This window comes from Mirounga leonina, unplaced genomic scaffold, assembly GCF_011800145.1.
Source record: "Mirounga leonina isolate KUSES-001 unplaced genomic scaffold, KU_Mleo_1.0 Mir_154, whole genome shotgun sequence".
Taxonomy (NCBI): Eukaryota; Metazoa; Chordata; class Mammalia; order Carnivora; family Phocidae; genus Mirounga; species Mirounga leonina.
Genome location: NW_023270389.1, coordinates 36,783,164 through 36,794,645, shown reverse-complemented (window position 1 = coordinate 36,794,645; position 11,482 = coordinate 36,783,164). Strand labels below are relative to the sequence as shown.

At 39.6% G+C, this 11,482-nt stretch overlaps 1 protein-coding gene across 2 annotated transcripts in view; it reads left to right on the top strand.

Moving 5' to 3' along the window:
• LPGAT1 (lysophosphatidylglycerol acyltransferase 1) overlaps nucleotides 1-11,482 on the top strand; it is a 122,725-nt gene that overhangs the window by 39,396 nt on the left and 71,847 nt on the right. The window contains exons 1-2 of one of the 2 annotated variants that reach the window (XM_035010493.1): nucleotides 7-15; nucleotides 904-1,168. In XM_035010493.1, coding sequence (XP_034866384.1) covers nucleotides 931-1,168 — 238 coding nt within the window. In that variant the 5' untranslated portion in view covers nucleotides 7-15; nucleotides 904-930. Of the gene's footprint in view, nucleotides 1-6; nucleotides 16-903; nucleotides 1,169-11,482 lie in introns of those variants that run through there. The other variant, XM_035010494.1, reaches the window with a different exon arrangement.

Sequence of the window (11,482 nt, the reverse complement as noted above, 5' to 3'; positions counted from 1 at the left end):
TCCGCGCCCGCCGAGGTGAGCCCCGCGCGCGGGCCGCCCCCGCCGCCGCCGCCGCCGCGACCCCTTCGCCCGGGCCGCGGAAACCGCTGCGGGCGCCCCCCCGAGCGCTGCCGTCGCCTCTTCCTCCGCGCTTCTTCCATCACCCCTCGCTCGCCTGCGCTCTGCCCGGGGACTTCATTCTCTTCATCCGTGGCCCCGGTGCCTTCACCTCCTTCTGGCTTTTGCTCCCCTCCCCCTACTCCCGTCCTTCCTCCTCTCGCCGTGTTTGCCCCCACTTTCTTCCTCTCACCTTTCTGCCCTCTTTTCTAGGCCCCTCTCCTTTTTCCCCTAAAAGAGGGGGTGGGGGGAGACAAAAACCCCTTTGCCGCTAATGAACCCCGTTAGCGTAACTCTTCTTGCTAAGGCGAGAGATCTTTCTAAGGCACGATCGATGTGCAGGAATGGTGGTGGTGCGGGTACCCAGGTTCTCATAGCTGGGGAATGGGATTGGGTCCCTGCAACAGCCTTCCTTCCCTCGTGTCGTCAGTTTGGAGAGACTGAGGGTGTCTGAAGCGAGTGGCTCTGTTTTTCTTCCTGAAAAGTCCACACAGCCGACTGCAGTGAGGCGCGGTGCGGGGACAGCCGCTGATTAGTTAGTGGGAATAGTATTATCATTTGCTAAATATATTATGACATACCCTGTGCCTCTGTGAACAGCTCCCTTGACCTTGTGCGGCTCCTCCTCCCTCGCTCTCTGTCCCCCTCTGGAATTTCCCGGAGAGATCACCGAGGTACTACACCGGGAAAGCTTAGACCCTCTCGGTTTTTCTGGTGTTTTTGTGCTGGAGGCGATTTCTATGCTGGTGACTATCTGGATGTGTGTAATCCATTTTCCTTTTTAAATGAATTTTTCTTTCACCTCAGAAAGACAGGACGGACGCCCATGTGAGCATGGCTGTGACTTTGGAAGAGGCTCCGTGGCTGGGCTGGATCGTGGTGAAAGCCCTGATGAGGTTTGCCTTCATGGTCGCCAACAACCTGGTTGCTATTTCATCCTACATCTGCTATGTAATTATACTTCAGCCCCTTCGACTGCTGGACAGTAAGCAGTTCTGGTATATTGAAGGAATCATGTATAAATGGCTTTTAGGAATGGTGGCTTCTTGGGGATGGTACGCTGGATATACAGGTAAGAGTGTGAGCACTTTTGTTTAACGCGTATGAAACAATTTGTAATGTTATGCTTGTAAGTCAGGAGCCATGATTAAATGTATATTACACTTTGGGTTGAAGGTGCTTTGCTGCTTTGGGTCCTGAAAAAAACCAGAAAACAATCCTTTTGAGTTTTTTTCAGAATCCCAATTTAGGAAGGATGATATTTTCAGATGTATAATTTCATAGTCATATACTGATAAATTTCTTAAATAGTGACTTTAATGTGCTTGATATTCACCTAGAGGAATAGGCGTGGGTTATATAGGACCTGAGGGCTTATAAAATGAAATAACATATTTAGCCCATAAATACATTAGGAATTTAGAAGAAGGACTGAGCCATGTTTGTGCTAAGATAGTTTAATAAAAGTTTTTTCATTTAATGTGGTATTGTACTGTTTTGACACTTTGAGCCAAGCAAAACATGGCTTTCTTTTCTGTTACGTATGTTTCTTTTGTTTACTAGAATCTATATTTTAATCTCATAAATCACTATTAGACTCTTAAATGTAAGAATTAAGTTTTATCTTTGTTAATTTATATTCTGGGTGTCTTTAAGTAGATTTATATTTCTGCCTTTAAATTGCATTTTGGGGAGCAGGAGTAATGCTATTCTGAAGCGGACTTTTAAAGAACTAAATGAGAAGTAGTGTTTGTTTTTATTTTCTGTTTATAAGCTTTCTGTGCTTTGAGAACTTGGGCCTCTGCTGTGAAAATTCTGTCTTGTTTATTACATTTATTTGACTTTTTTCCCCCTAAGAATTGGGATGATGAAAAAAAAGCATTGGGGTTCTAGTACTTGTCTTAGACATTGAGGCTTTTATCATAGAATTTTATAATTGATGGCTTCCTTAGAGCTCATGCCGCAGATGCTGCGGTCAGTGGAGTCTAGTTCAGAGCTTGGAAGAATGAGGAGGGTATGAGGATACTCTCAGGGTCAAACAGCACGGCAGTTCCCCATTTTAAATTCTGTCTTCTTCTTTCCTGCCCAGTTAAAAGTTAGTTATCCTTTGGCCACAGCATGGCCGCAACGCATTTCTGAGCATATTTTCTTGCGTTGTCTTTTCCTTGCTGACTATGGAACTTCGCAGTTTCTTTTGCCACCTGCTTGGAAAGTGGTCTTGGCGTGATCTGCATATTTTAGTCTTTCTGAAGCATCTGTTCTCTTCAGGCTACTGCATTCTGACCATTTAAATAGAGAACATTTTAGTGTTTATGTTTTAAATGGTTTTCCTATAGGTGGAATACTTTGAGAGGGTCTGGTCCTGGCCTGATCGCAAGGGAACGCAATCCAGAGGTCAAACAAATGTAGAAATGACTTTCGTGGAAAGCCACAACTGGGTTAAAGAAGCAACACAAACGGGCTGATGAGCAGATGTACCCGTGAGTCTAGGAGGTTATATTAGCCTTTGGTCTGGAGTATGTGTTCCATTTCTTCCCTTTGTATCAAGAGGAAGGTGGGTTTCAGTTTTTTCCTTCCCCTGTGCTTAAGTTTCACAGATGGAAAATTGAACATTGCCAAAGGAATTCTGCTCAGCAGATCTGGGATGTTCATGTTTTGGAATAAAAACTGCCAAACTGTTGAAAAACCACTTCTAAGGAAAACTTAAATATTAATTAAGTAAATGTTAATTGGGAAGCTGAAAATTGAATATTGGTATTGAATATCATTTTTTCAAATTGTGATATTTAGTCTAAGACCAGTTAGCCAGCTCTGCTGCTTACGTTGATTCTCTAACCTACAGTACCCCATATGGTAGGTACTTAGCCGAATGCGGCTGTTTTAATTTAAATTAATTAAAATGAAATAAAATTTAAAATACACTTTCTCAGTCACACCAGGCACCTTGCAAGTGCTCAGCACTGGGTGGCTAGTGCCTACTGTACCACAGAGCACAGACACTCACCACTTGCATCCCCACAGAAAGTTCTGTTGGGCAAATCTGATAAATAGTGTGCCTTTCTCCTTTTTCATAGGAAAATACATTTTATTTCTATAGAAAGGCTATTTTTCTAAACACAGTTCTAAACACGTTTCTCTTGGGAAGACCTAGGAAGATTTATTAAGTTTTATAAAATTGTCTTTTAATTTGAGGCAAATGTCACAAAAATGAGTCCTTTAAACTCAGACTTGCTTCTTGGATGGCGAATGGTGAGGCTAGTGAGCCCAAGACCTTGAATGAACATTCTTGTACTTAGTTTGTGTTTTCAGAGCCGGAGTACTGCCTATGGACACAGAACACGGAGAAAGGGCTTTTCTGGTCTTTCTGCCTGTTTGTGACTTTCCAGGGGAACACATTTCTTGAAAGAACTCTGGGGACATTGGGGTTTTCATCTCTAGCTTGCTACTACTAGGTAGTGATGATTGCTACTACCACATTTCCTTTCATGGAAAGTGCTGTACGCACATCTCGTGTTGAGGAAGATTTGTGTGCTGCCTTTGCCCTAAGATTTCAAGAGCAAACCAGAAGAGGTCCTAACTTAACTAATGATCCGTTTCTGCATGTTTTATTCAGATCTGCGATAGATCATTACGCTTCTCTCCCCTCAGTTGAAGACTGGCATATTTCAGAGAGAGATCTTTTTTTTTTTAATTTAAAGATTTTTATTTATTTATTTAACAGAGAGAGAGAGAGAGCACAGGTAGGCAGAGTGGCAGGCAGAGGGAGAAGCAGGCTCCCCGCTGAGCAGGGAGCCCCATGTGGGGCTCGATCCCAGGACCCTGGGATCATGACCTGAGCTGAAGGCAGACGCTTAACCGACTAAGCCACCCAGGCGCCCTGAGAGATTTTTTTTTGAACAAAATGTTTTTAAAATAGTTCATTTTGATTTTCATTCACTTACCTTAATAAATTTATTGGTCCCTATCCAAACACATTTAATTAAAGTCTCTTACACAAAATCATGTGAAAAAATTCATTGTAAGTGGAAGCTCCAGAATTTCAATAAAGGCTAAGAGTCTTTTCGGCCATAGTGTGACTGGAAGGGAGCTGGGGTGTCGAGAGGCTTGCCACCAGGTTGTTTTTGCCTAGCAAATGCTCTCTGCCTTAGATTGGTGGCCTTAGGGAAAGCTGACAGAGATAGGTTTAGCTTCCTTCATTCCCCAAGTGGCAGCTGTCAGGACTCTGTTGGTCTTTGAAGGTTATTTGATTCTCTGATAGTATTTTACTTTTTTTGCTGGGGTACAAATTCATTGTGTGAGAAAAACTATTAGGAATTATATCTGATGTTGAAATTCTAGAGAAAGCTTTAAGAATATATCTCCTAGAGCAGTATTTTTCCACCTTTGAGTCATAAGCCAATTTAGTGTGTCAGGCTGAACATTTAAAAAAAAGTGAAAGAGAATAGAGTGAAGATGAAAAAATCAGAAGTGTGTGTATCTGTACTGGGGAGTGCTACAGAATGTATTTTTTACTGTGAGCCCTCTCAACATTTGAAAGGCATTGTTCTAGTGGAAAGAGCACTGCAGTTTAGACCTGGGAGTCGCATGGCTTAATCTGGCTTTAACTTTAATATCTTTGCTCCCTGGTGGGGGATGAGATCCTTACTGGCTAGGTGCCTACAGGGCTGCGAGCTCTTTACAGATAGAGATGTGGTCTTTATAACCCTAGAGCCTGGTTTGTTGCCTGAAGCTAACAGAGGGCCCCTTAGGTATTTCTTGAATGATTCCTTTTTTCTTTCTTGGTCCCAGCTGAGGTGCCTTGGCTGCCTACCTTCCTGAAACATCAGAGAGCAAGGACATTGCAGTCCACAGAACACAGACCCTGAACTGGTTGATGTTTTTCACACATATGCATATATATCCATTTCCTACAGTATCACGTTTGTTAATCTAACACACCTTTATTGAGCTTCTATTATGTGTGGGAACAGGTGTCGTGGAGGTGCTGAGATGCACAAGACATAGTGGCTGGCTTTAAGGAGTTCGCAGAAGCCTTGGTGGGGAAGACAGTGCACCAACAACGAAAACATCCTGGTAGAATGCTCTAACGGAGATGTACCATGGGATTAAAGAGGAAGGGCTCCTGATCTCGCATCGGTGGTAGTTGGTAGCAGACAGGGAATAGGGAATTTAGGGACTGAGTGGCTTTAAATGCCTTTTTTTTTTCCCCCATTAGGGAGATATTTCTCTGTGGGGCTAACTGGATAATCAGTAATTACAACAGATTTAAAAGACTTGCATAATGTGTCAGTTTAAAATCTGTTTCCTTGTGTTGGTAATATTAGCTAAGCATAAGCCAGGCAGGGTCCTGACTATTTCAGGCACTAAATGCTCACAACAGTCTTACCAGGTTGGTGTAATAATGTCTTCCTTTTGTTATTGGTGTTGAAATTCAAACACCGAGGGTCACAGTGACTTCTCCTTAAGCACTGAATTGATGTTGCCACAGGTAGAGTCGTTATTGACCTTTGTATAATATTCCTAGAGTCTCTTAACCTTCCCTACCTGTATGCTCTTTTGTTTCTGAGGCATGAAAACTCTTTCCAAAACTACAGCACCTGAAAACAATGTCATAGCTAGGGGTTTCTGCAGGAGGTTAGGAAAAATTGTTGCTTCAAGGGAAATATTTGTAGTATACTGTAAAGTTGATGAAATACCGTTTCCTTGAATCTCTACCCTTACAGAAACCGACAGCTCAACTGGAATTTTAGTTCTTGAGTGCTTCACAATAGATTGCCATCAGAGTGAGGAGTTATTGCATGATGTTAGGTCCACAACATCATGGGCATGAATCCAGGCAAGGAGTTTTCAGTACAGCATTTTGATTTTTATATGGAATACCATTAAATGTAAATATTATTAAATGCTTTAAACTCAGCAATCTGGTAGTACTCTAAATTTGATATCTGGTCTTATTTCAAAAGATCATATATAATTGAGTCGTTTATTTAGTTTTTTTTAGTATACAAATTATACTCATTCATGCACACATATCCATATGCGTTATTACAGAAACACATGAAGCAGTATTTGCAGTGTTTGTAGTGGTTATGACCACAGAGTCTGGAATCAGAGCTGGGTAAAATGCTTCCTACTTTCTTTTTATGTTTGCCTGATATTTCTTTGCCCATCCTTTTGTTTTCAAACTTTTAAAATTACTTTGATTTAGATGTATGTCTAGTAATTAACATGGAGTTAGGTTTTGCTTTATGAGTAAATTTGGTTTTCTTTTTTAGAACATCTGTTTAATTTTAATTTTTATTATTTATTTATTTGAGAGAGAGAGCACGAGCGGAGAGGAGGGGCAGAGGGAGAGGGAGAAGCAGACTCCCTGCTCAGCAGGGAGCCTGGCGTGGGACTCCATCCCAGGACCCCGGGATCATGACCCGAGCTGAGGGCAGACGCATAACCGACTGAGCCACCCAGGCACTTTATGAGTAAATTTGTAAAGCTCTTTGTTTTCATATGAGTTGAATCCATTTACATTTATTCATATGTCAGATATGCTTTATCTGGGCTCTGGCATTTTATTTTATGTTTTCGGTTTCTTTTGTTTGTTTGTTTTTTTAAAGATTTTATTTATTTATTTTGACAGAGAGAGACACAGCGAGAGAGGGAACACAAGCAGGGGGAGTGGGAGAGGGAGAAGCAGGCTTCCCGCTGAGCGGGGAGCCCAATGCGGGGCTCGATCCCAGGACCCGGGGATCATGACCTGAGCCGAAGGCAGACGCTTAACGACTGAGCCACCCAGGCGCCCCTTATGTTTTCTGTTTATATATATATATACATTTTAGGTCTGTCTTTCACTGTGTTGTCTGCTTTTCTTTGCTGTTTTGTTGTGATATTTAGGTAGGTTTCTATTTTAGGTTTGTTTTGTATTTTATGATATTTAGGTAGGTTTGTATTTTAGCCTTGTTGGTTGTTCTTAGTTCTCTGTTGATAGTAACTCTTAGTTCTTTTCAAGGAACAGAGGTAAAATTCTGTTTAAATCTCTTCTCTCTTCCCCTTTTCCTTCTCCATCACCCAATCTTAGTCAATATCAATAGTACTTATTCACAATAGTATTTGCATTTGTAATATTATGTATGTTTGTACTTCTAGTACTTGATTTTGTGAGCTTTAAGACTATCCATTGACTCCCACCTATTATGTCAAGTTATCGGTGAGCTTATTACACTTCCTGCTCTCTTTCTCCCAATTTTTTATTATTTGCATTTATACATTGTCAGGGCCTATAATATTTATGTTCTATTTATCACCCTTATCTCCTTCTGTTTTAGTCCTGATTCTTCAGTTAAATATATGTATAATGCTCACCCAAGTACTTTTGCAGTTTTTCCCAGTCATTCTTTGGTTGGCTGAAGTTCATTCACTAGTAATTTCTCCATAAAGAATAATGGGAATGATATGGGAATATTATTCTTACAAACATGTTTAAAACTTCCTTTCTTTGTTGCCTTACATTTGAAGTACAGTTTAGCAGGTAATAAAATCCTTGGCTCACCTTTTCCTTGAGTAATATAGGTGTATACAAATGTCTTCTGACATTAAATGTTGCTGCAAAGATGTGTGAAGCCAGCTTGGATTTTTTTTCCCATATAAATTATTTGATCTTTTTTGGCTATCTGCCCAAAGGTTTCTTTCTCTCTAATATTTAGTAATTTTACTAGGATATGCTAGTATAGGATAAGCTGACACATGTGTGCCCTTTTATTATGTTGCTTTAAATCTTTTTATTTCAGGGAAGTTTTCTTTAATTATATCTTTAAATATTTATTTCATTTGCTTGTTTTGGTTTTCTCTTTTGGTGACCCTAATTTAATGTTTGGATCTCCCTTTGTGTATCTTTTTTTCAATCTGTCATTTTCTCTTTAATCATTTTAAACACTTTTTCATGTAGTGTATGTTTGTCTTTAATGTCTCTTACTGTGTCTTCTGCAGTGTCTCTTCTCTTTGTTCTCATTTCAGTTTCTTCTTCATTTCTGTGATGGTTTTGTGTATTCTTCTGTTTCTTTCTTGAGTTCTACCAGTTCAGGCTTTCACTATTCCTCTTGTCTAGACATTTCTTCCTTGAGTTCTTATATTTATGCTTTGTGGTTGGCTTCATAGTGGTAGTGACTTTACTGATTTTCTTACATTCATGCAAGAATATTTAGTTATAATTTTTATCTTATCTATTGTAATATTTTTCTAATGAGCATTCTTCTAGAGTTGGTACATTATGCTGCTCATTTCTGCCATTTTTCTTATGGTATCTCTAAGTGAATGCTGTGCCAGTTACCTTTTTATTCCTTGTACTTTAACGAATTGGATTTTTCTCAGTCAGCTATTTGTAGGAGGTATGGGTAGGAGGGCCAGATTTCTGCCTCAGAGAACATCTTTTTACATATGGCACCTGGGTGTGCTTCTCTATGTTGCCACAGGTCCCCTGTTTCTCCAAGCCAGACTGAGCCTAGGTGGCTTTTTGCTACCACTTCTGGACTTCCCACTCCTTCCTTTGCAGCTGTGACTAGAGGCACCCATTGCCAGTGTAAACCCCTCTCCTTAAAGAAGTGCATTTTTACTGTTGTTTTGGAGCTCTGCCACTGCTGGGCAGTCCTCATCACGTGCCACATTCTGTCTCGGCTCTCCACTCCCATCATAGATTCTTTCTGATATCAGCCTTATTTGATCTTAGCCCTGATCTCATGTATTCTGGAGTTTTTATGTTTTTGTTTTTCTCCCAGGTTTGCTAAAAAAAAGGAGTTTTGTAAAGTTTTTTTTTTCTCTTTATCCTTGTTGCTATGTGTATTTTTTAGGAAGATTCATGTCCATGTTCGTATCAGAAAGTACAACACAAGATTTTTATTCAACTATGTATTTATAATTCAGGTAACTCTGTCACCATTCTACTATACTACTAGTTGATTATTATAAACTGGAGATCAGTTTTACCACCTAATTCATTTTCTTTTTTCTTTTTATTTTTTTTTAGTAATCTCTACACCCAGTGTGGGGCTCAAACTCACAACCCCAAGATCAAGAGTCCCATGCCCCTCTGACTGAGCCAGCCAGACACTCCCCTAATTAATTTTCTTTAAGGTTGGTCCAAAAGCAAGAAATAGCCTCCCCAATTTTTTTTTTCTTGTAGTGGTTCCCAAACTGTTTTGATTCTTGGACTGTTTGTCAGTATAGTTAAGACATCCACTCTGTTTCCACTTGGCTACAGTAAAAAAGTGTCACCAAAATGAATGGAAGTGAGTGACCTTCGGTACTTCAGTAAGGAGTATGTATGAAATCTAATCTCAATACTAGTCTCTACAATCTGGTCTGTGGATCATCTTGAAAACTTTAAGGGTGACCAATGCCCCCCAAACTTTGATAAATACATTTATAGTATATTACACATATTAAATATATTCAGCATATGTGTAATATATCTTAGTTATATATGAAGTATATTATATATTAAATATACTGTATTTATAGTTTATTTGTTATAAACTAGTTTTAAGAGTTTCTTTTCAGAGTTTGCAAACTAGTGGCCATATTCAGCAGCTTGATGTGCTTGACTTGGCCTTTGCAGTATTTCAGCTTTTTTTTGATTAGATGCTAACATTTCAAAATTAGGGAGATTTCATAGAACATAAAAAATAAAACCAAAACTTCCTTGAGAAATTAGAATTCTGGCTCTGCTGGGCCATCATTCCTGTCTGGCAGAAGTTTGCTGGGGTTAAGTGATGGCCACCTCCTTCAGATGGATCCTCTGATCTCTAGTTCACCCGAGATACCCCACTGCTTCCTTGTCTTACTCTGGGCCTGCTTTGCTCATTTACATTACTTGCCTAGACCCCAGAGGCATAGATGATGTTCATTTTAAAAAACTCAAATAACAATTACTAGTCTATTTCTGTTAGGCATATGATAGTTTTGCATTTGTATGCCATACCAGTGCCTATAAGCTCATGAGCTCTACCATTAAGAACTGAGTTTGGGGCGCCTGGGTGGCTCATCATTGGGCATCTGCCTTCGGCTCAGGTCATGATCCCAGAGTCCTGGTTGAGCCCTGCATCGGGCTCCCTGCTCCGCGGGAAGCCTGCTTCTCCCTCTCCCACTCCCCCTGCTCATGTTCCCTCTCTAGCTGTGTCTCTCTCTGTCAAATAAAAAAAAATAAAATAAATAAAAATCTTTAAAAACTGAAAGTTTGTTAGAGACCTCAGCTGTGGATTTCATGTAGCAAAGGCATGTGATAGGAACTGAGAAATGAAGTGTCATTAGTAAGAATGTGGTCACAAGGTTTTTCAAATTTCATGCACTATATTACTAACTCGGTGAAATATTTCCACTGTTGTACACTCGTTAATTAGTAGAAACTTCATTTCTTCTTCTGAATATAATCATATAAAATCTAGGTTATTTTTTAAAGATTTATTTATTTTAGAGAGAGCAAGTGGGGGGAGGGGCAGAGGAGTCAAGCAGACTCCCCGCTGAGCATGGAGCCTGGCTCCATCTCACCACCCATGAGATCATGACCTGAGCTGAAACCAAGAGTCTGCCGCTCAATCAACTGAGCCACCCAGGCGCCCCATAAAATCTACATTATTAAAATTAGTTACTTCTCCTTGCTTTTCATGTTTTGAAATATTAAAAACAAAGCAAGCCCAGTTGATTTCTGTATCTTTAAATTATAGTACAAAACTAGTATTGTAAAAAGCATGCATAAATTTTAGTTGTGAGGTTATACTTTTTCTTATGGTTTAATAGATCTGATGAAGTTTGCTAACATAACACTTTTCCCAGACTTTTTTTCTTCTCATTAAACTTTAAGAAACATTATGAATCATGTACGTAAGATGTATTTTGCATATGCTATTAATTTGAAGCTTGCATTATTTGGCATTTTAAGGGAAAAAAACATCTGTAAATTTAAACACATCACGATGTTTTGGAATCATCAGAAGACTAAACTATGATCAGTATAGATTTAGTGTTAAGAATATATAATATATATTTAAATTGAAGTATAATTCACATACCATAAAATTCACTATATTAAAATGTACAATTCAGTGGTTTTTAGTATAGTCCAAGATTGTACAACCATCAGCACTAATTCCAGAATATTTCATCACCCTCAGGAGAAACCCAGGCCCATTAGCAGTCACTCCCCATTTCCTCCTCCCTTCAACCCCTGGCAACCATGAATCTATGTTCTCTCTCTTTGGATTTGCCTATTCTGGACATTTCATATAAATGGAATTGTATAATATGTGGTCTTTTGTGTCTGGCTTCTTTCACTTAGCATGTTTTCAAGGTTCACCCATATTGTAGCAGGTATCAGTACTTCATTCCTGTGTATGGCTGAATA